The sequence below is a fragment of the Solenopsis invicta genome, chromosome 12 (genome assembly GCF_016802725.1).
Source record: "Solenopsis invicta isolate M01_SB chromosome 12, UNIL_Sinv_3.0, whole genome shotgun sequence".
Taxonomy (NCBI): Eukaryota; Metazoa; Arthropoda; class Insecta; order Hymenoptera; family Formicidae; genus Solenopsis; species Solenopsis invicta.
Window position 1 is genome coordinate 12,685,403 of NC_052675.1, and position 26,073 is coordinate 12,711,475.

At 40.0% G+C, this 26,073-nt stretch overlaps 1 protein-coding gene across 4 annotated transcripts in view; it reads left to right on the forward strand.

Moving 5' to 3' along the window:
• The first annotated feature begins 568 nt into the window (after window positions 1–568).
• The window catches only part of LOC105208217 (pituitary homeobox x), a 41,719-nt gene continuing 16,214 nt past the window's right edge, over window positions 569–26,073 (forward strand). The window contains exons 1-2 of one of the 4 annotated variants that reach the window (XM_039455883.1): window positions 569–4,099; window positions 19,046–19,240. In XM_039455883.1, coding sequence (XP_039311817.1) covers window positions 3,790–4,099; window positions 19,046–19,240 — 505 coding nt within the window. In that variant the 5' untranslated portion in view covers window positions 569–3,789. The remainder of the gene's footprint in view (window positions 4,100–19,045; window positions 19,241–26,073) is intronic. The other 3 variants (XM_039455882.1, XM_039455884.1, XM_011178017.3) reach the window with 3 other exon arrangements.

Here is a 26,073-nt window from a genome sequence, read left to right on the forward strand (position 1 = left end):
ATAATTTCCCCTTCAACAAAATAATAAATGTGTTATATATCAGTTACATTGTTGAGTGGAAAATTGTAACAGTTATATATAACTGTAATTTAGTGTTTGCTGGCGTATTACTCGTTGTGATACATCTTGAAGTTATCAGGTACCACTGATAATACTTTCCTAATCGAGAATATAAGAAGTCATCTTTGAAACTGTGACGACGCGCGCGGTATGATAAATTCTGAACTCTCAGACCAATCGCCCGTGAATGTTGCACAACCAATCGTATCATTTCACAATAGATTTAAAGTTGGGAATTCGCTTTTTCTCAAGAACGCTGGCGCAGTCGTAAACTTCTTGTGCTCTCGAGACACACCTCTCGAAATCGAATAATACGCCCAATACACACGACTCCAAACTGCAGACCGATATTTGCTCCGACTGATAAGCTCAGCGATAACTGCGTGCTAGCAATTCTGCTTTTAAATACATAGTTGCAAACTTTATTTTCAGTTTTGCGATACACACGATCGTGAAGTTATTCAACAGAGTGGTCTTGTATCAAAACAGAATTTACGAATAACATTAAAAGTAAAAAAATAGTAAATAAAAGTATCGAGTATTATTTGCGACTGGATTATCAACGAATTTCAACCTCAAATCATAGACAATTGTCAAAAATATTATTTGTGTTAATCAAGTTGTATAAAGGAAAGAAAGTTCATAAAGACTGAGGACTAATTCTGGCCTCCTGCAAATTTTGTCCAAGCTCATGAAAATCTATATATCTTGAGATCAGTTATATTCAATTCGAGTAATTACACTACTGTACTAAATATTTCCGTTTGAGATGGAATCACTCAAATTGATTATAACTGACCTGAAGATATAGATTTTCATGTGTTTGGACAAAATTTGCAGAGGGTCAGAATCGGCCCTTGTAAACCTGTTTTCTGAGTCGACTCTTCTCGACTTTATTTTCCTCTATGAATTGCGCACAAGAGAAGCAACAAAATTGACTTCTTGTAAAAACGTAGGAATATTCGGACTTCTCTGTTCCATCGTTTTATTTGCGCGCATAAGTTTTCAGGTAAACAAACAGTGATACAGCGATGTATTTCTTACGAAGGCGAAGGGTAATCGCCTACTCTGCCAGCGGTGGGATCGCGATCTCGCGTGGTCAAGGCGCTACGAGGTCGACCAGGAGAAACAACAAACGATAATCGTCGTAGTATGGCAAGATCTGCAGGATCGCCGGTAGTTGAAGAGAAAAGAGGAAACACCACGTGTGCGTGTGCGTTCGCTCGAAGGGGTAAGCACGCCGACCACCGTTGCTACCGTAGGAGGGGCGACTTCGGGTCAAAGGTGGGGTTAAAATCTGTAGGTAGGGATGGACCGGAAGAGATGCGCGTTGGTGACACTGAACGTTAACCGGTGCGATCGCTTCGAATAACTATGAAACGAAAAGAGAAAGATCGTGGAGGCATAGAAAATTCTATCATAGCGATATAACGTGATTACAATATAGCGGTGGCCGAAGATGAGAGACAGATGAAGAGAGAACAATGACGGACTAGGCGTCTAAACCCAGGTTGCTATTAACGCAGACTAGACTTTATATACGAGACAGAAATTCGGCGCTAGAGATCGCGCGGGCAACGAGATGCGGTGGGAAAGGAGCGCCATGCGATTCTGGAAGTAGGGATGCTGTACGATAGAAAGAGCTCTGGAGGGGTTGGCTGAAAGGAGTGAGGAGGAGGTACAAGATGAGATGGTGTGTAAGAGATCGCGAGGTAGCGGGAACCTACGTTACGTGGACAAGGATGCACACGAGTGAAGCGAGAGGATACGAATTGTGAACAAACGGCACTGAGAGAGATGCGTTCGAGACAGGGCAAACCGAGGGAGGAAAGGAGCGAGTGGCAGCGCGAGCACAGGCGTGAGAGATCGTGCCAAGGGGAGCGAGCGGTGCTAGAGAGCGAGCGAGACATGGTAGGTGGGGAGTTTGCTCCGGGTGCGGAGGCAAAGAGAGAAGGAACGGATGGAGGGGAGTAAGAGCGAGCGAGCCGGAGGGAGAGGCGCAGTCAGACAGTCAGGCAGGCCGCCCGGCAAGCAAGGAAGGCAGGCAGGCAGGCAAGCAGGCAGGCAGGCAGGCAGGCAACCAGGCAGGCAGGCAGCCAGGCAAGCAAGCTAGCAGGCAGCCAGTGCACCAGCCAAGACCACTAGATCCGCTTGGCTTACCGACTTAGAGACTTAAGCCGGCAGGCAGTCCGAAAGGCTCAACCGGCTAAGCCTGGCGGACCCACCTACCAACCGACTTACGCGGCGCTAGCCACTACGACGCGTTTCATCTACCGGTGGGAAAATCAGGATACACCGCTGCGACCGACGGTACCGCCGCCGCCTTCTTATATTTTCCTCTATCGCCGTGTCCCGCTCCGCGCTTCTCCTCTCTGACGTACGTTAAGGGCGGAGGTGCGAGTAGTGACGAGTGCCGCGCGGTCATCATCATCGACGCGCTCGTGCCGACGACGACGGCGACGACGGCGACGTCGACGTCGTTGCCCGCGGCCGCGCCGTCCGACGACGGTCGCGGGTAGGAGACCGTCTCGCCGTTCTCGCGTCTGTAAATCGTATGTAAACAATCACGCAGTGCATTTCCGGAGTGGAGGACGAGAATTCGGAAGTGGTGATAATAACAGATCGTGGTGTCTCGTGGAGATACAGCCTTCTAATTTTTACCGGCGTATAACTCTGATCAGTGACAGAAGCCGCGGTGAATGTCGGCTCTTGGTGAACACCGCGCCGAAGAGAGTGGGTGAAGTGGTGATAGTCAACGTAGTGCTAGATACACGCAGGGAACGTTGATTACGTCTGTACCGTTTTAATGTAGTGATTACGAATCGCAAACAAATCTCCTACGAACCCTTCACGGAGAACGTAAAAACGCGAAGAAGAATCGCGACGAATCATGAATATTCGATTCTTTCGAAGTGAGAGAAAAACATAGCGGAAGTCCAAAAGATAAAAACAGTGGAGGAACAAGAGGTAGAGTAGATGAGTTCACCTACCTCAGACGGAAAGTGTTTATAAGGATGATAGTGCTGATAGTTTAACCTACTTAAGACGACATATTTTATAACTCTTCTTGTTTTTTTTGTCCTTACGTAACACGGCGGCATTGAACGGTTATCTAATTTATCAAGCCTTCGTGTCAGCGCGCGCATCGTCCACGTGAGTCCCGCGCTGTTTTTCGGTGTCTTAACGTGAACGCGCGACCGTCCACGTACTCCCGTCGGTCCACCTCGGTAGCCACCAGCGCGCGATGTCGCGCGTATGCGCTTATCTTGTTGCCGACGCTAAAGAGAATCGAAGCGCCAGCGGAAAAGTGCCGACGGTATGATAAACGCGCTGTAATCGTCTCTGATAAAATCAGCATAATTTCCTTAGAAATCTATGTCGAAAGAATCCACCGATCACCCGGTTATTAACTACATCGACGATCGTCGCGCATCATCGTGTTCACGAGCGAGAGAAACTTGGATGATACTCGGTACATTTAAATTCTCGTGACGAGTATTCGCGAAAGAAACAAATCGTTTGATCCTACCGGCTGATAATTGCCTTTAAATAACTGTCACGCGGATTCTCGTTGACGTAGTCCAATCTGCGAGACAAGAAGAACGCTTGAATGTGTCCTTAGAAGAAGGCAGCGAACAAACCGGCGTTGATTCGCGGCCTCTCGCGGGCCAGGTTGATCGTGTCACCGAGTCGTAAGGAACAGTCAACACGACGTTAACCTTCTACAGTATGGAGCGGGGCGGCGGGGCCGGGGGGAGCCTCGAACTCTCCGCGGGCGGCGGCGGTGGCGGCGGAGGCGGCGGCGGTGGCGGCGGCAACGCGGATTTGTGTCTGCAGGACCTCGTGATCGGGCCGACGAGCGGCCTCTCGGTGCAACATCATCAGCACACGACCGCCGCGATGACCAGCCTACACAGCGACCATCTTCAGGGCGCGATGCACCATCACGATATCCACGGTAATTCGCATCACGACACCTCGATGCTGCACAACTCCAGCCATCAGCTGCACCACGAGCCGTTGGAGAAACTTAAACGTGGTGAGTCGTTCACAATACTAAAGACTCTCGAAAACACTCTCAGTCATTGACGTTGACTGCGACGAATTTAAAGTGACCACTATCTTATCCACGATTTACGGATCATGTATCACCCGTCTATTTCTATCGACCAACGCTCGGTGCACTCGAAATTTTCATGAAAACTAGTTTATCGTTGCAAATATTGTATTATTTCATAGTTTCTTTAATTGCTAGGTTCCAACGTTATTAAGCGAAATACGACAAAAAATTATCAACAATGTAACTTAATGAAGTCTCGAGATTTAAAAATACAATATTCGAACAAGCTGATAGTCAAGTTACTAATGCATAGTTCAATTTCTGAACTCCCTTTCAACATTTATTAAACATAAAATGATTGATTACGTTAAAACGAACGTGTCGACTCATTTTGGAACCATTTTCAGTGAAACAAAATTATCGAAATATAATGCATGTTAACGTTCGTCCTCAGTCTAAAAACGGTAAGTCACTAGCGGTTGAGTGACTCATTTATCATATCCGAAATGATATTTTGCAAAAACATTATTATTTAAGTACATAGATCCAAGTATGCTTTAAAAGCTTCTAAAAAAGTAATAATATTAATAAATAGTTAATATCCAAGGCTCGCAAATTAGATCCTGATATAAGAATAATTTTAAAAATAAAACGCGAAAAAACTTGTAGAAATTGAACGATATAATGGAAAAAGCTTGAGATTATACTCATCCTACGATCTTCCTCTCAAATCTTAGAATGTAATTCCGTAGACTTTGATATGATATAATTTAAAATTGTTTTAAAGGGATGCTAAAGTAAGTTTTACCAACTAAACGACGATTTCCAACACATGCGTACGGTTTACGAAACATTAATACGTCACTACACATTGCTATATCAATATTGCACGCTTGCACAAGTTTTCAAGCACACTTTCAAGCAATCTTTCATATTGGGTGTTTAATCAAAATTTTAAGAACTCAACATTGTATTTTTGTGTAACCTGCTTTCCGAACCATTTTTATTTTATACAAATGCCCTGCAGAATTTTTGTATGAAGCAAATATTGGTACACGTTGACACCTATAAATGTCATATTAGATCCAGAATAGGTAGAACAGATCTACATTTCTTAATTTTGTTCGTTTCTGATATAAAATCGATGAGTTCGGATTATATTAGTGCCTATACATTAATTGTAGAAAAGGACTTTTAAATTTGTAAAGGCAATTAGAAAAAATAATATGCTAGAAAAAATCATGTTTGGTCAATAAAACAGGACGACTTTAGGCTCCCCTTAAAATTTATAACGCTCTTAGATTAACACCGAAGATGATCTAATACTAGGGTCGAATCGTCTGCTTTTCGTTGCATCCTTTCGTTGCAACGTAAGATAATAATAGTTACGCGTTCTGAGATTTAAATAAACAATATTATTAGTAAAAATATCCGACTAGGCTTACATGCTCCATCAACGATACTAATACTGTTTTCTTGTAAAACAACAAATCTATTTTATACCTGCATAAAATGATTAAAAATAATAATAATTTAGTTTTCGAAGATAAGGATATTCCAGTTTATTTCAATCAATCGAATAAACGGTTTTCATCTAAAATTGCTTTTCACGTATTTTTACAAACAATAACCATATCAATTTTTCATTCAGCACAAATATTATTTTAAGATTCAATGTAAGGATCAATGTAATTAATCAAAATCATGCTCCATAAAATGCATGAGATGCAATGAATCAAGTTGCATTCTGTAAGATCATGAAAGGATTAAGTGCGATAACGTGGTAAAGTGGTTTGTAAATGTGAGTTCGGTAATTACAATCGACGTGTATTCTCTTGTGTATCGATTCCGAGATATGAGATTCGCTTTTTCCAGTGTCGCCTCAGCGCACGTTATCGCGATGTAATCACTTGTAGCCGACTTGTCGCAGCGCTTGATTTTATTGTTAATGATACTATCGAACCTCATTTATTCCTGCGATAATTACCTGACGTTTCTCCTGACTTTGCACCGCGCGAGGGTCGCATTATCGTGCATCTTTACCGAAAATCTCGTATCACGGATGTGTCATTTGCAAAATAAGATTGATAAGTGTGACATTGCACAAAAGTAAAAAAATTCTTTCTTTATTCGGCGTCACAAACAAACAAAACACGCAACGCGCGCAAACAATCAGAGTCGACGAAATAATTCGACGAGAAAAACGGGACGTTCAGCGCGACGAATTGCGACGTGACGCACGATCTGAAATATTCAATCACACTTTACCTTGTCGCCGATAAACTTCGATAAGAAGGCAAAATTTAATATATAGTACATCCCCCCCGTTACGCTCTTATCTGCAGTAATTCAGATGCACCTACAAACGTTCCCACTTTTGCATGAGGAAACATTGAAATTAAATGATTGCTATTTTTGTTGTGATAGATTTTTAATCAGTCTCATGTTATCGTAGATGCAAGTAAATGGTTGCGTTCAGCAAACACAATGGTTGAGTGAGCGCTGCTATTGGCGTATTCTTCTACATTTGATGGATCTAAAAGTCTAGTCCAATCACAAGCAGTAATTACTGAGCTCTCACTCAGCCGTTGGGTTCGCTGAACGCAATCAATCTCTCAAATAATAATAGTCATTCAATAAATAAATATATAGTCATTTGCAGCAAATTAAAAAGAAGAAATCAATAAACAGATTTCCGTTCGTTACTCATAGACGAACCGTTTGAAACTCGACTTTTTTTTTCTTTTCAATCGTAATATCAGAAGAGTCTCTTGTCTGATGAAACGACGTTGATTCTTGTCAAGTGCCAGACGAGTACAGATAAAATTTTTAGTACGAATAGGTTTGATAAGCAACGCGCTCGTTATTCTATCAGATCCGCGATACGAGGCAACAGATAAACTTCGGGCCCATTGGATGTTAAAGTGGTAATGCGCCGTCATCGAAAATTTAAAAATTCGAAAGTACATTCCTACTCAGGAGCAAACGATTTAAAGATACTTTATTAAATTTGTTGTTTTCTATAGTGTCCATTATAAATATTTTCATTATTATTTTATTTTATACTATTTGAAATTTTTTTACTCTTTCTTGTGGACTCTTCTGTTACAAATTAAAATATTATACATAATCTTCTGTGTAAAACGTTCTCTTTTGGTGGCTGATTTCCAAATTCTTAACAACTTTGGATATCGACTCGCACGTGTTGGCCGTAAAACAAATTTTTTACTAAGTTCTTACATTGTAAAAGTTCCAAAACTTCAATTATTTATAAAACGTTGGTTCAAAAGGAAATCGGAACTACATATAGATTAATTATTGGCTCACAAGATGTATTAACTTGAAGAATATATGAAATATAATTTGCGCACCAGTACATGCGTTTAACTTTTATTTGCCGGTTTTTTATTGTTTTGATTTTGAATATCAAAAGTCTTTATCTATTGTATTTAGTCTTTCTTTTTTCCAATCCAAACGTGTCACTGGTGCCCGATAGTGTTTTCCAAAGAAGTTTCGGTCTTTAAAAAATCTGAAAAAGTTCTCGTACACTTTTCCAACATTCCGGAATACGATTTTATTGTAATTATTTAATTCGAAATGTTTTTCATTTTTTTGTACGTGTTCGAATTTGAGGCAGTATAATTCAAAATTGAAAATTCGCCTAGGTCTTTAAATTGCCGATTGAACCATGAAGGATTAATTTAGGAAACGAATAAACTCGTTTAACTTCTCATGCTAGATAATTCATACGGACTATCTTTTTAATTATTTGGCAATCAATTTTACATCATGGGCTTGAACTCGCTTGGCAACGAAGAATCAACTATTCACATCTCTTATACGAATTGACAACACATAACGAATAGAATTTATAACTGAGGCATCAACATTATATATATGCGCTAGGTCAAGTAAGACCGAAACGTGCCGCAATCAATATGTTTTAAAATAAATTATTGTAATTGTTATACCCAAGTTAGCTCGTTTCTGGCATTCAATTACTTATTGTTTAAATAAACTTGTATTTATATATTATACAAGACCGTGGAAATATTTCATCGAACTGTAAAGCCTTGATCGAGAACGTTCGTCGAAACGAAGTCGAGTCGAAGTGGTGTTTCATAACGCTAGTCATTCATTGTAATATAGTGTCATTCGGACGACGAGCGAATTCAGCCGCACGTACGGCGATCGTCGAAGACGACGAAGACGATCCTCTCCGTGGCAGCGCCACCACCTGTTTTGTGATTCATTAACTCACCGGCTTATCGGGATAAGGTAGACTTATCCGGGGCTCGAACCCGACACTGCGGCTAAACCCGATCTTATTCCAATGGCATCCTACCTATCCCCGTTTCGGTTCCAATCCTAGACTCGCGCCAGCAGCGGCTCCCACCACCGTTTAGGATCGCGGATACTCTAAGAAAGGCTTCATTTTTCTCGTGAGTGTATCGAATTTTCTCCGCCCGCTTTTCCGACAATAAATCGTACTCGTGTCTACATATATAAATGGATTCTATAGGGATGAATTATATCAAATCCATTTGTTTCGGCTCATAAATCCGCGCAGGGAATAAAACTTCGCAAATTCATGTTGAATTTTACGATTAGAAAAATCATTTACAATATTACTTACATTCCTAAGTATTCTTAATGATTTTTCATTTAACTGTCCTATCATTACTCGAGCTCACTTTCGCATTATTTGTCGCCGCGCTTGACCGGTCAACAGGTAGGACAATGATAAATTCGAAGCGGCCGCGGGCGAATTAAAATTTCTATCATGAACGCTACCCTACATATTATTGTCATTAATATCGCGGCGGGATTACGAGAGCTCTATTAATATCGGCACGTCGATGGAAATTAATGCCAGCGTCGACCGCGATAAAAGCAACGTCGCCCTCTAATGAAAATGATGATGCGGAAATAGCGGCAGCCGATCGGGCGATCGGATCGAGATTGCGAGCGAAAATTCGGCGAGAAAAATCGCCGCGGAAAATCTGTTATCCCCGCTCGGCCAACGGAAGGCTCAATATTTTGTCAACAGGGCGGCATACGGTCGGATCCGAGCTGCACAGCCCCCGTTAGTCATTAACTACCCCTTTATTATCGCGCGGCCTTGCGATCGAGCTAGCAGATGCGTCGAAGTCCACCCTTAACGTATCCCCCCCCCTCCCCCTTCCCGGACCTAATGGTGTTGACAAATTGCTCGGCTAGCCTCTAGCCTCCCCAGGGAATGTGCCCGCAAAAGTCTCCTCGCCGCAAACTTATGGGCGTTTAGACGCGAAATTGAACCGCGACTCGCGCAAATCGCGATTCCTGCATGCGGGATAAACTTTGTAAGTGCTGTGATCTCAAACGAAACTTTACGGGAGAAAGAATTTCCGAATGTGACAAAAACGTTCCTGCAAAGGATGAGATTCTCACGTTTCTCGAAACTCTGTTTTATCGAATTACATCTCTGTGGTCAACATTTAAAATATCAGTAATAATAACAACAGCTGATCTGTTGCTAACATGCATATTACGCATAAACATAAAATACAATATATTGCATTTGTATAGATAACACATTTTCTTGTAGAGTTACTTTGAACCGCGTACGTAACATATGTAAAAGAAAAGTTTTACCAATAGTGATAAAAAAAATCAACATCAATTTTTGGATCACACAATGGAACAGTTAACAAATATATTTTCTTATATTCTATGCAAATGCTTCTTTGAAAATCGTTTACGATCGGCGGGTACGATCGGATTTTTCGATGAGCCGCGCTGATGTTCCGGTTCGATTTTCTCGATCAGCCAGCCAATCGTGGCGATCCTTTAAGCGCCGGGAACCGAACTGGTGGGATCAACATAGAAATGAACTGATTTCCTTCCCATTATCTCAGCTGCTGCGGTAAGGCAGGTCTCTATCTACCTCAACAACGAGGTTTTGTGTACTCAGTGGGTTCCAACCGCCGTCGGCTGGGGTAGGATCATTCCCAAGGGTTGTCTCGCCGACGAAATTCTTGTGCGTGCCGATGCGTGAGAATTGAGTGGTGACCAGAATGTGTAACAAATGCCACGTTTATTATAACAGGTGCTCCTCTCGTAATTAGCACTTATATTAATAAATCATAATAAATTTGTTATACTTAATTATTTTTAGTAAATATAAATCATATCTTTTACAGCAATCTATGTTTGTATATTCATTCACGTTACATATATTTTTAACGTTGTATAATTTTATTAATTTTTTTTATTTGTTTTACTTTAGCTAAATTATGATCGACTTGCAATTGTTGAAAAATCTATGGTTTGTCTTCAAAACAATTTTTCAAAAAAAAAAAAAAAAAAAAAAGACTCGATTTTCCAAGAATATTATACGGAGGAAAAAAGAATGTCGTGTCAGGTTCACAATCATTGTAACAAGATGATCATTCCTGATCGTCCGGTCCCGGCGTCTTCTCAAATTCTGACAGCCGAATTTTCAGAAAGCGCCAGGCAGTCTGAACCTGCCGGAATCTTTCGTTCTGTAAAATTTTTCGAAATATCCTCGTCACGCCCCCAAAGGAGCCACTTGTGCTCGAGTTACTCATTGGTTCCATGTGCTTTCCCCACGCGTCAAGATGAAACTAAACAAATTGCTTGACAAGCGATAACGAACCCCAACCACAGAATTGCTCCCGACTTTTCTGTGTCAGACAAATAAACTAATCGGTTGTATGGCTCTCGTGATTCTCTCTATCGCAAGGGAATACATCTCCACGTAGGACAAAACACTCTAGGATAATCTCCCTTGAACACTTTACACACAATTAGGTAATTTCACACATATCGTGTATCGCTAACATCATCAAAAATTGTAAAAGCACCTTTGATTCTAGATATTAGAAAGAAGAGAAATTGGGTATTAAAATTTGTATTAAAAATATATCGGAAGATTAAAATATCTATTAGAATCTCCGTTTACACTTTTATCTGTATCTTTTCCAACGTAGATCCCACTAACGAGACCCATCGTGACGCGGCGCACGAGTGTCGTTATGTATTTATAGGCAGTGATTTTAAGACTCCCGGATACAAAATACTTTGCTCCAGTGACGCATAGCGCCCGGTTGCGGCTGACTAATAAACGACTTCCTAAGGAAGCCAAGGATTAGGAGATTAGGGGCGGAGACCCAGCAGCAGACTAGGACTTTCTCTCGCCCGAGCAGGCTGCTGGGCCCGCAGGTGCTCTCACCATGCCGTCGTACCTCAACCCCTGACGTAACCCCGACGTTCCTCCTGTTACGGGGCTCGTACGCTTTAGTAATTATTGAACTCACGGCTGCGCTCGTCCGTCATTCGAGAAACGCTATCCCCTATACGTGACACATTTTGGTTTTCTCAGAATCGAGAAAAACGCGCGTTCGTCGAGAAAAGACTTGCGTCTTGTCTTGTCAAGAGAATGAAGATGAGGATGAATTTAACAGTTAATTTAACGCAAGGGATATTTTATTTCTGTACCTGATTGAATTGTTATTTATATTGGGATATTCGATTTTAATTTTAATAGAATCATTTCCGGGTCTAAAAGTGCAACAGCATAAGAGAATTTCGATGATCGAACTATTTCATGTGACTTTCCGAGCACTTCGCAGCTGCGTGATACTCCGCTAACCCCCTTTCTATTCGTCGTATTATGTCGCGTCATGGTTCACAAAACACGCACAATTTTTATGCCACGTGTCACGTATTCATGCTTACCTCCTTATTGGTCATTCAGCTGAGCGTAAAATGACCAAAGTCTTCGAAAAAAAAAGAAAACGTATTAACCCTCTGTCTGTAACAATATTTTCACTCCCTCCGCCTGCAATCTGAGTCTCTTTGTTCAGCCCAAGTTTTTTTTTGCTATTCTAGACTATCAAGAAATTTGGAAAAAGTTAGGGCCACTTTTTAACATCTCTATTACAAATTTTACTCTATAAATAATTTTTTAAGCCAAATATTAAAACATTGATCGTTTAATAAAAATTAAAACTTGAGAATAAAATCTCGCTTGTAACGAGAAAGATCTAGATTGCAGATGGAGGGTTAGTCCCTGAATAGAACATGCCATACTTATATAAAGTATTTGCATAAATATTCATATAATTTATTTGTTTACGTAAATAAATATTGTGTAAATAAAATCAATTAATATCTAAATCCCTCTATGACAAAGAACATTTTTTATAATTATTTACTTGTGCAGTGTAGAAACTGTCATTCATATGTTTGCACTGTAATCGTCGCGGTAAATCATTCCAGAGATATGGAGATATTTCCATTTGATTACGGCAATAAATTAATGACATCGGAATGTCTCACTCGCGAAATATCTCTTGATCGATGCTACGTATATTGATGCGAGCTTTATTGCCGTTCTACGAGTAAAACTTATGAGTGATGAAAGCAGCAGCAGCGTCGGAATAACGGAGCGCTGTTAATTTTGTATCAGAGATCGTACTACAATGGCCTAAATCATAATCCGCGGCTTTTATAGTTTCCACGGCTTAACGTACGGTGAGTACAGCTACCACGGCTCGGATTATCACTCGCGCGCGTGTGCATCGAAAAATTAACGAAATTGCATTATTTACTCGCGCACAGACAAATATTAATTTTCGATTATAGCAACCACGCTAAAAATAAAATTATATAATATCGCAGCACTTTCACTATATCGTTATTACAATAGAATTTTGTTTTTACGTGAGATTGTAATAAAAAAATTAATTCAATGATGTACCTTCGTATTCAATATTTACCTTTGTATTAGAGTATTATTTAACAATAAATTATTTCACATTAGTCTTTAAGTTACATATATCACAACGAGCGATTATCACTTTATAAAGAACGCTTGGAAACGTTACTGCAACGATTTTTACGCGAATTTCCTGAATCTTATATATATTCCCCGGTTATTCAGAGGGTCTCGATAGCAGGACGTCGGCCGACAGAGAGTTCACTGTAACATCGCGATATCGACGAAAGGGCGTAAGTCGACTTAGCCGAGCGCAAACTCGGGCATGGCCGAGGTCATGGGATCGGGACGAGAGAGTCGATGGGGCTAAATGGAACCGGGATGAAAACTGTGCGCGACTTTGCCGCTGCAATCGTCGCTGTCGCTCTTCGCCGTCGTCGTCGTCGTCGTCTTCGTCTTCGTCGTCTTCGTCGTCGTTGTCGTCGACGACGTTCTCGCATGCACAGCCGCCCCGTAAAATCCGTGCGGATTAGCGGTCCACTAATATATCCAGCGGGCGTAAAAACGCGCGCGACGAGGCAGTTGAGATATTCGTTCCCGTCATCATGTCCCCCTCGCTCGCGCGGGACTGGTCCGGTTTGTCTTTGGCATAAAATAACTCGAAGCGCGGGGAAAAGTAATAAATTTGTGAGTTACAACCTGTCTCTCCTTCTAGTTACCATCCCCGTTTCCCCCGCATTCGACGTCCTAGCTCTCGCTTTTCTTTATCCCGTCCGCTCGACCGTACGTTGCGGTTCCCTTCTCCCCTTGTCAGCTTTCACGCTTCCATGGACCGAATTTCGATCTCTTCTTTCTCTTCAGTGTGAAAACACATGCGAACCGACGCAACGCGACACTTGGTGTAAAAAAATCGGTCGAGGCGCCGCGGGCCTCTGTTTTTCCCTCATTCCCGAAAATGACAATGTTGAGAGTGCTTTGACCTTCTTCGTATGAATAATCTTCCGACCTTCTTTTAATACGAATAATGCGACTTTATCATTTACGTTATCTCGATCGTTATATCAGTTTACTGAAACTTTATTAATATTCGTGTTATGTCTCGCGCGATATCTTGGACAGATGTCCAACGTATGAAACTACCTTCGTCTGCGTCGACGGGAAGAAAGGTCCATATTGTTTCGACGTTTTCAGGTCGAGGGATCAATATATGATCTCTCTCTTGGAGAAACGAAATGCTCGAGCGCGCGAACGGGATCGGGGTGTCGAACGTGTTTGACAGGGCGGGGTGAAGGGTGTCGGGGCCACATTCCGCCCTCTCGGGATCCTCTCTCGTATCCGCGGTAACTCCGCCACGAATCCATGGTGGCCGCCGCCGGCGGACAAGCACACAGCCGTCAAACGATACGACATCTTAAGCCTCCGAGAACTCCGCAGGGGATCTCGTGGGAACGTGCGCGCTAGACACGAGGAAAGTGTATCCACGAACGACACCTTGGAAAATCATTGCGCCACGTCCCACACGCTGTTTATTTACTATTATCGCGCACAAATATTCGCAAATATTCGCAACTTTCGCTCGTCGCAGCAAATTCAAGTTCTGTTTACGATTTTACGTCCAATTGTTCGATACATTAATTGAATTCAATTGTTCAATTAGCTTCGGAATTTTCGAACTTTTAAACAATCCAATTTAGTTTAATTGAATGAAATTATCGACTATTCAAATTCAATGTGCAATTTCAGATCAAATATCACACATTTTAAATACAAAGTATTTGTACGAATAGTTATTTGTGGTGCTTTTTAAAGAAATGGTATAATAAAAATTCGACAGTCAAAGATACAAAAAAACCTCATGTCTGTTTATAATATATTGGAGCATGAGAAATGTCAGTCTATAAATTTTACTCGGTGAGTAGGTCGTTCGAGTAGTGTTAGTCAGATCAAGGTGTAGATTATGTGATTAACTCTAATCTTGAAATAATATACAAGCAGCAGTGTGTAGGAGATTCTGTTGGTATACATTATCTTTATCGAAACGAGGAAGGCGAGCATATCCCTCGGTTAACATTTAAATACCTTCGTAGTAAACAGATGAAGATCCTAAAACTGGAAGGATTCTCGCGTGTTTTATTTAACTTCAAAGATCTGAAAAAACAGAAGATGAAAGGTAACATAAACATGTTAATTTACATAATTTATGTTGCCATCTTTGACTATTTATTCTTCAGAAATTAATACTTAAGCGGATTAGCTGTAATCCTTCAATTATTTAGGAATCATTTATGTGTCTATTTATCAAGAAAGCATCTACAGCATTTTGACACGTTTGTTTTTTTTTTCAGACAGAAAACAAATTTTTCATTGATCAGATTGTTTTAAACACGAGATTATTCAGGTATGCCATTCATAGAAAAAACATGCGCTTTTACATCTGTTTTGTGAATCTGTTTTGTGAAAATTTAAATAACTAATCTGTTTGTCCAAAGATTAGGGACGAAATCTACGCGCCGATATCAAAAGCATTCCTCGATCGTATCCCGGATAAATTCAGTTCTGTTAAGTTGCGCTTAACTTCGAGGATAAATTTCAAGAGACACTAGTATTTCCGCGATGCACGGCGCAGCTATCGTCTCGTTCGAAATCGCAGCGCACTTTGCGTCTTGCATAATCCCGTCGACACTACGACTCATCCGCTCTCGCATTTCGTCGGCCGGCAGATTAATCATGAATTCCGGCGGACAAGTCGCAATTTCGCGAGTCGCGTACGCGTATTTATATGATGCTCGCGAGTAAACACGTTTGACAAAGGCGAGGTGAAGATCGGCATAATTTACGATTTCATTGTGTTGTTCTTCGGCATTCTTCTCTGTACATATTGGGTCACGACGCTTCTAAATTAATTTTCGTTTTACTTTTACACATAAAAGTTCTTCAATGACTTACATATATTATACTTCAACATCTATAGAAAATATAGTTGTATGATTGTTTATTTTAAAAATTGTGTATAAATATTATAATTAGTTAAAAAAAAAAAAAAACAGAATTTGTATGTACAGAGTATTAAGAAACAGACCGCTTACGTATGAAATGCAAAGAGAAAAAAGCTAAATTATATATAGAAAGAATTATATATAAATATTAAAATTAAAATAAAAATAAATTAAGGATCGTTTCAACAGATTGTATTATTATTCAATATGGATTTAGATTAGTTTCTAAAATTGAGAAAAAAATGTTGTTGACCTGACTGATTAAATTTTTCAACTTGTTTAAATTTCTTCAATACAAGTATTTAAGTTAAATATATAGATGATTAAAGTTTCAAGTATGTTATATATTTAAGTTAAATACATAAATACCTAAATTAAAGAAATTTAATCAAGCTGAAAAATTTAGTCAATTTAACAACTTTTTCCCTCCACTATTCCACATATATCTCTTATACGAATCGACATAGATAAATACACAGATCATATCCCTCCCCCTCCCTTCCTGGAATATCTATAGCATTGAGATTCGAATACCTACTGAAATTATGTCGGTTTCCATTTCCGCTACCAAAGCAATAAATATCAGTAATGATTGTATAAACATACACGACGCTGCTATAGCAAATGCATGACGAGTATCCGCACGCATGATCGCGCGACGATGTCCAGACGAGATTGATTTATACGATGCAAAGTCGCGATATTCGTCAATATCAATTTTCCGCGTGGCAGAGCGATTTTCACCACGTTCCCCCATCGCAGGTACCTCTCTACGAATTTATAGTCGAGCTATAAATACAGAGTGCCCCCGAGAGGAATCTGTCGGTCTTTGGAAACATGACATATTCGCACTCGATTTTTAATATAAAAAGTTATGTCATTGTAGTTGCACGAATTCAGAATGGAAATTGCAAAGCAGTTGCCATTATCGAATGTTAAAATTACTAAATGTTAGAGTTTTTCTCTGAATTGATCAACACTTTTATTGCGATATCATATTTAGACGCATGAGTTTCTTGCAACAACTCCGTCCCCCGTTTGTTTAAGTGGTGGTTTTATTTATCCAATTTGGATAATTTTATTATTTAATTTTACTATAAAGAGAAATTTAAAAAAAAGTAATTAAGATCATATACTAAATTTATTAAAAATTAAATTATTTAATTTTCTTTTTTCTGCTTGTGTCTATTTATTTCAATCACAAAGAAGTTTTATTTATTTTAGTTAAAAATTATATTATTACATATTCAAGAATATATTTTTTATCTTTTTTGTATCATGTATTTTATTTTTTAATCTGACTCTGTATATTTTATATAACCACTTGCGCACTTCTCAAATTTGGGTTTTCTAGAGATTCTGAAATCAGTTTGACAATCAAAATATTAATAAGAAGGTATCAAGCACTAGAGAAAGCATTTGACACCGTTAATGACTGTTTGGCGCAACGTCCGTCAACAGTTTCGATGATTTCCTCAATTACGCCGCGCGTTCATAAGTCGCGAACACGTAAATTAGTACTAGACAACATACGCCCGCTAAAATATCGTACACGCTGACAAGTATGTCTTTCGTTGCCAAAAAAATTTCACGCGTGTATTCATGCACGTGCACACTGAAACGGTGCCGTGATAAACTGTGCTAACCGAGTTGTCTACCGAGATGTCATAACTTTGCTCGAAATAGGCGCGAGTGAAAACTTGACTGAACTTTTCTACGAACCATCTCATTCTTCTTTCTTACTTATATCCTTTTATCTCAATCTCTTTCATTATTAATGATCAAAACGATCCTTTTTTGAAACAAATATTTAATTATTTCGACATGGAAGAAAACAAATCTGATTCAATTAGGATTAAACAAAATTTATGTAATATTTAAAAGGCGCATATTTATTGCAAAATAATCATATTAAAAGTTATTGGTACATCAGGATATTAAAATTCCTCAATTGAATTAAAATTTATTTTTATTTAACCTTTCAAAAGTCACGTGGAATTTGTTGGATCTCAGGTGTAATTAAAAGCGCAAAATTTTTACAAAAAACGCAATGCCAGCGTCCCTGTGAATAAAAAAAAAAGGAAAAATAATATTGCACTTATACTGAAAAGTTTTTTATTTCAAGTTCCACGTGACTAAACTTTTGATTTTGATTCATGTGTTTTGCGAAAGGTTAAACGATTATATTTTTCTATCTATAAAAATTGCGTTTGATTATGTCAGAGAGACTCACTTTTTCGCAAAGATGATTAAGAGCTCGAGAGCTTCAGTTTAAGAATGCTCGAGACCTCCGCCATTGAAAAATATCGCACAAGAAGTCCCTCTTATTTCGTACGAACATGTGTGCAACGTGCGCACACTTGGCGATATCGAGGTAGAATGACACACGCGTTCTCGTGGTTCGTAGTAGGCACTAAATCAGCCCGAGTTATGCGCCGACTAATTGTGAACCACGTCCCTTCTCTTTGCCGCTCCCGTGGAAACCAAATATAACTAAACCGAGCGAAACTAAACGACCGAGCCGATTAACTTCTCAGCCCGCCCCGCGTGGCTTCACATATGCGCGCACACACACATACACACACACACACACATACAGACGTACATAAGGGAACGCAAGTCGACAACGAAGTGTGGAAAGGAGCAGCGGAGAATACGTCTTTGTCTTTTTATCACGTCTACTTCGTTGGTAGATAAATAGTCGTTGATTGAGGGGCGGCTCGCCGCAGCGAGACATAACTTTTATTTGGGTGGGCGAGGTAACATACGATTATTAATCTGCCCATTCAAGCGACATGTGTATTGCTATTATGAGGAATTGCAAGCTTAATCTTAAAATTTCTAAAATGGCTGTTTCGCGTAATAAACGCGATAAAAGCTTCCTTCGAAGTAAAATAAATTTTCTATTTGGAGTGAAAGGTAATCAGTTTTTCTATTCGATCATTCAATATTAGATTATGATTAACAGTGATATTAACAATGAAGGTTTATGCAATAGTAATTGTCCAATCATTAACTGAACTTATTTATCTTGATTAAATCTGAAATAGCAATATGTCATACATTATGTCGCGATATCGTGCACGAATGACGTAGCGGAACGCGAAAAGGAACCCTCCCAATTAACGTGCGCGGCTGCAGCCGAGAATAAATAAGGATTACTGTGCGCCTAGACGACGTTGCAAGAGGGTGTGATGTGTTTTGCAGTCTGGGCACAGAGTGACTTCGGGGACGAAACCAACGGGGGTCTCGCGAGGCTCGACGCGGGTCATGGCGCTCACACTCCCGGTGGTAGCAATCCTAGTACACCGGGGGCGACCCCCACGACACCCTCCGGTGGATACTCTACTGGTCAGCCCAGGAACCGAACGAACGCAACTCACAGGCCAGACATTCGGAAAGGTACGTTTGTTGCAAAAATAATTTCAAATATTAAATATAATGCTTCTTCAGTTGATATGTGTTCCGCAAGGTGGAACACTGTGATTTAACTCTGTTATATTAAAACGTGTAAAGACTTAAAATAATTTGTAAATACCTAGGCTCAAAAGAATCACAAATAAGAAAGATAAAAAAAATAATAGGTTACAAGTTAAAAGCTCGGTTTTAATAAGTGGAAACCAATGTTCGACAAATGTCTCGACCTCCATTTGATCAAACAAAATGGTATTTCACCATTCTTCTTCTCTCCTCTACCAAATAACCAGGCTCAAAAAAAATAAGTAAAAAAAACCACTAATAAATTAATAATTATATGAAATCTTCATATCAGTTACCAATAGTGGACATCATTATCTTAGTATTTATTATAATTATATTAGCTGTCATATTAAATTATGTTAAATAATGTTACTTTAACATGCTTTTTTTACAAGCAGTATGAAATATGTGATATCTCATATATCCACAAGCACACGTATAACAAAGTTCGACATTAGATTCAGTAACGGAAGAGACGTATTTGCTCGAATCAAAATTTAGTTCAGAGAGGGAGAAGAGGCCATTCGGCCGCCATTCTCTATCGCGTTTACACGGAGTTCTGAAACGAATGCGCGGAATGGTAGATAGTGGCGACGAGTGGCAGGAGGAGCGGAAAAGGTCGCTTACGTTTGTTTGCACGTTTGTTCGGCACTTAGCTGGAACACTCTCACCCGCGCCCCAAATCCCCGCAAATTGAAATATCTCCCGGAGTCTTACGTTCCCGGTTAACAACAAACCTCTGCCGCGGATCTCACTTCGTTCGTTCTAATACTGGTAGAGACGTCAGTTCTCGCATGTGCTCCTCTCTAGAGTCCATCATCATACTCTTGTGACAAGATGCGGAACTCGTGTAAATGTAAGCGAATTTTATCTCGTTGGATAAATCAAACATATAAAAAATGACATTTCTAAACGGTCCATGACTACGAAATCAAATGAAATTAAACTTCGTTAAATTAACTTAGTAATTACTTTGCAATATTTTACATATATACGAAGTGTCCCGATAATTTGCGAATCAAAATATTATAGCAATAAAGTTCTTGAAAAATTAAATAGTGAAGTTATTTGTAAATTTTTCAAGCAGTAATTTTTGAGAAATAAAGTCTTTAAAAAAATTGGTCCAAATCACATATTACGTTTAAACCATAGATCTTAGACTTTTGAATATATCTTTTCTTTTAGATAAAAACAGTCCTTCATTCTATCCTTCACATTATATTTTTAAATGGGCAACAATTTCATTTACATATATCGCGCAGTGTAGTTATAACTTGAAAGTATAATTTACTAAATTTATATTGTTAATTTGTATGTATAAAATTCATATTATTTGAGTAAAAAAAATAGCAAATACGATGTCAGTTGTGTGATGTATATTGAAGGAAAAAATGGCAATATTATATGATTCATCAAGTATTATGCCCGTTGCGTCCGCATGTGCAGTAGTCTCATTGCAATAAAAAGAAAATGTTATATTCTCTCGCTCTATCAATTCGATCTCCTGATTTTAGTCACAAAGCATATACAGGAGTATAAGCTCTATGGTTTAGACACTTCAGACGGTCAGTCACCTGTAATGCGGTCACAAATACTACCGTACGACTCATGAACAGGTAATCTAAATGATATCTATAATTGATGTATTTAAGCTCTTATATGTATATCAAAAATTAATCAATTTAAAATAAAAATTTACAACTAATTTCTTTACTTGACTTTAGAAACTTTTTTGCTGTAATATTTTAATTCGTATATTTCGGGACATACAGGGTGTTCATTAATGGTTGTATCCATTTTTTACCATAGAAGCATGATTTATCGATGGATATGTATTTCTAACATATTATATTAGAAATAACAAATGCATGCTCCTATGGTAAAACGTGGGGACAACCATTAATGAACACCCTGTATATGCATACATAAAAAAATGATCTATGATTTTATCAATTTAACTCTATTGCTCTAGTAAGATATTCTGGAGATTAATTAAATCTAAGAATCTTGACTCAAAAATATTGAAATTATAATGAGGCTTTATTTTAATTGATTGAACTTGGTATCGCGTAGAATTCGCATGCTCGAACTTACGTCTGCTAGAATTAAACAGTATTAATTAACTTAGTCTATATAATAGTCCGCTTATTTTAAATTAATGGCTTTATAAAATGTTATATTTATTTATCATATTTTAGTATATTCACGTATATTTACCTAGAACATTGTATACATCTGATACAATATTCATAGAGTCCGCGTGTACCTTAAATTAAACTATAATTTATTACTCACCTACACAATATGCAACAGCAACAGCAAAATTGCAACTGCGTTACAATCGTAACACACACACGCTTACTCACGAGACACGGTTAATTACGATCGCGCGACACTTTGCACGGCATTTCCTGACATTAATCACACGTAACGCGTACTACGCTTGCGACGGGAGGATAATACGAAAAAAAGTATTATCACACAAAGCTACAATCCGTTCAACACTCGCTGTCTTGTAAATAAGCGCAACGGGCGAATTTTCAACGACGGGAGGATTTTCACAAATGAGCGATGTACAAACGGCGAATTTATACGCACAGTTGGTTAAATAATTAATCCCATATTAAAATATAGGATTAATTGCGATTCACTAATACGCATCGTGACACCAGTCAACTCGGAATTGATCCATCTCGTACTCGTAACGTACCATTAATGATCAAAAAATTCAAAAATAACGTGGACAACTTTGCTATGGCGTGATCGAATTTATAAAATTGGGTTAATAGCTTATTAAGATGACCGCACAACGGACCAAAAATATATAATCGAAATTCAATATTATACAAGCGTGTAATACACAGCTAGATATTTAAAGAGATAATTATTATCCGTAATATTATGAAACAATCGCTTGCGACTCCTACTTCTTTGTTCTCTATGCTAAATGAATGAGTCACAAGAAATGTTTGATGTATTTCGATAAATAACTTGCTTCATTTTTACGCAATATTTTTACGCAGGGGACGTATACACCTGGACGAAACTTTGCGAATTTTTTGTGGAAAAACGGAAAAAAGATCGTCGTGTTTATTTCGTTGTAAAGACCATACTTTTCTCTATTTCGTATTTTAATTTTACTAAGAAGTAATATAACAAATTACCATGTAAATTATAATTATTTTCCAAAATGCATGACCCATATATTTTGAAAACGACGGCTTGACCGATTGTCTTGCAATTTTATATATTTTATCTAGATATTAAAAACTAGTATTTGACAAAGGATTTTTTTTTTATTTAATTTTTTATCGCTGCGATAAAAAAACAAGCAAAAATTTATAATGGAAAATCGTTATGTTGACTTTGATCAGTTGCCGTTTTGTTTAAATGCAATATTTCGAAAAACTATGTCAAGTGCTAGATCTATATATTTCAACTTTAACATTTATATTATTTTACTTTCTGATGAGTTTTATGAGCAGAAGTTATTGTAAGTAAATATCGTTAAAAAGAATGACTTAGAAAAATTTGAATAACGATATTTTATATTATTTTTTCATTAAATTTAAATATGAAATAAAAAGAGGTACAATCTTAATAATAAAATAAATACAATTTCTCCATCTCTTTCCGTTTTTTCACAAATAAAATTCGTCAAAGTCCACGACCAAAGATGTTTCACGACTATCACAATTTTTAAAATAAATTCTAAAAGAAAATTCTACGCGTAATTTTATCTGACCTAGTCTCTAATTTACTCCAATTTATTTTATTCGTCACAAATTGCGAGAAATTCTTAGATTAAAATAGATATACTTTGTATTACGACTCACCTTTCGACGACCACGTCCGGAAATTGAAGAAAAAGTACGGTTGCTCCCTCGTCCGCTCCCCTTCCTGCTCGCCGCACGTCCACGTAGATATCCTTGGAATTTTTTCGAAATCGGTATTCCATTTCAGGCACTTAGCACTTTTCCATCACACACCACTTTTTTCACTTCATACTTTCTACACGCACTTTTCGACACGCACTGTTAACACGCGTTTTTTCTTTCCTACGTATCGAAACACTTCACATTTATCTCATACACGCAACACTCGCGACGCAATTCCCGAAATGCAGCATTCCACGACGCCCGTTTCGTTTCACCAGGATGCTATCGTCGTCCGCGACCACTTCCACGGCATCGAGAGGTCCTCGGAAATCGGCCGGGAAAAGACGTTGCCCCCTCCGCTCGCCGTGCATCACCACGGAATTTTCGCGAAGTCGTTACTCCGTTAGAGGTTAGAGGTTCACCTCTAATCTCCAAGCACTTTCCACTACGCTACCTCGAGTTTTCGATATGCACACTTTTCGCCACGCATCCCTTTCCGTTCTTTACGCGTTGAAACACGTCTCCCTCATACGAGACTTGCGACACAATTACCGAAACGCGACACTTCGCGACACTCGTCCCGTTTCGCGAGAACCGATTACCGTCCGCGACCACTTCCACGGCATCGGAAGCTCCGCGGAAATTAGCCGGAAAAAGACGGTGCCCCCTCCTCCCCGCCGCCATTACTATCGTCACGCGTGACGTAGCACCTCAGAATTTTCGCGAAGTCCCTACTCCGTTAGAGGCTCTTTCCAGTACTTTCCATCACTTGCCTCTCTCACCTTTCGTGCTTTCGACACGCACTTTCCGTCACGCATCTTCGACACGCGTCTTTTTTGTCCTTTACCTGTCGAAAGACGTCTATCTCTTTCACACACGACGCTTGCGACGCAATTGCCGAAACGCGGCACTCCGCGACTCCGTTCCGTTTGCAAGGAGTGAGAGGGCCGACTACCGTCCGTGACCACTTCCATCGGTATCGGAAGATCCTCGGGAAGGATCTTAGGACCGTTCCTGGGACCTCTCGAGCCTCTTGTCAGCGAATTACTTTCTCGATCCGCGATCAATAACAGAGTCGAACGCGACCGTGTCGGTACCCGGGGGTGACTGCGGCGAGCCACTTCTACCAACTGTTAAACAACAAAAACGATTAGCAGGCATCGGTGGCTCCTCGGAAATTAGCCGGGAAGAAACGTTGCCCCCTCCTCCCCGCCCGCGAACCGCCATTACTATCGTCACGCGTGACGTAGGCACCTCGGAATTTTCGCGAAGTCGCTACTCCGTTAGAGCTCTTCCAAGTACTTTCCATCACATTGCCTCTCTCACCTTCCATGTTTTCGACACGCATTTTCCACCACGCACCTTCGACATGCGTTCTTTACCCATCGAAACACGTCTCCTTCGCACACGACGCGACGCTCGCGACGCAATTATCGAAATGCGGCACTCCGCGACTCCGTTCCGTTCGCAAGGAGTGAGAGGGCCGACTACCGTCCGTGACCACTTCCATCGGTATCGGAAGATCCTCGGGAAGGATCTTAGGACCGTTCCTGGGACCTCTCGAGCCTCTTGTCAGCGAATTACTTTCTCGATCCGCGATCAATAACGGAGTCGAACGCGACCGTGTCGGTATCCGGGGGTGACTGCAGCGAGCCACTTCTACCAACTGTTAAACAACAAAAACGATTAGCAGGCTCCTCGGAAATTAGCCGGGAAGAAACGTTGCCCCCTCCTCCCCGCCCGCGAACCGCCATTACTATCGTCACGCGTGACGTAGGCACCTCAGAATTTTCGCGAAGTCGCTACTCCGTTAGAGGCTCTTCCCAATACTTTCCTTCACTCGCCTCTCTCTTCTTTCGTGCTCTCGACACGCACTTTCCGCCACGCACCTTCGACATGCGTTCTTTCTGTCCTTTACTCGTCGAAACACGTCTCCTTCGCACACGACGCGACGCTCGCTACGCAATTACCGAAACGCAGCACTCCGCGATTCCGTCCCGTTCGCGAGGAGTGCGACGACCCGACTGTCGTCCGTGATCACTTCCATCGGCATCAGAGGATCCTTGGGAAGGCCCTTCGGATCGTTTCTGGGATCACTCGAGCCTCTTACCGGCTAATTACCTTCTCGATCCGCGATCAATAACGAACGACGAACGCGACCGTGTCGGTACTCGGGGGTGACTGGCGAGCTACTTCTATCAACTATTTAACAATCGATTAGTCGCACGCTCCGCATCGATAAATACGATTATGCGATAGCCATAAAAATCGCACGGTTACTAAAAATCGAATCCACGAACATCTCGTTGGTTGCATCTCATGACACAGTAAATGAGATTGAGATGTTTCGAACGGAAGTGTTCATGCGTGCTCGTATCTTACTGCGTGGCGGCCTTCACGGTGTGCGTTGTGCGTGTGCGTCCGTGCGGAGCGAGGCGCGCGACCAAACAATCAAACGTAAATAACACCGCGACGACCGGGTTGACGGAGGCGTAGTGGGGAGAGGAGTGCCCGCGCGGCGCGATCTGCTTTTTTATTTACTTTCAATCACTCGCTCCTCAGAACGTTTTCCAGCAGCTTCTCGAAATCGGGCTCTAATATGTTAATTCCCGTGATGACATCCGACAATCCCGGTCGATTGCACGACTGCTGTCCTTCCAATTTCTACGATTCCGAGATCTTCGAGCGTAATGTAAATTATTGCATTTCCTTAGCTTTTCGAAAAAAAAAGCAAATTATACAACGTACGTACAAGCATGTAATAATTATGTTTTGAACCAAGCTTGGTTAATACAAGTAAGAAGCCTGTAGCTAAAAGGATATATATTGATAAAAATATATATTGTAATTGCGGAGATCTTTGGACACACTTCAGTG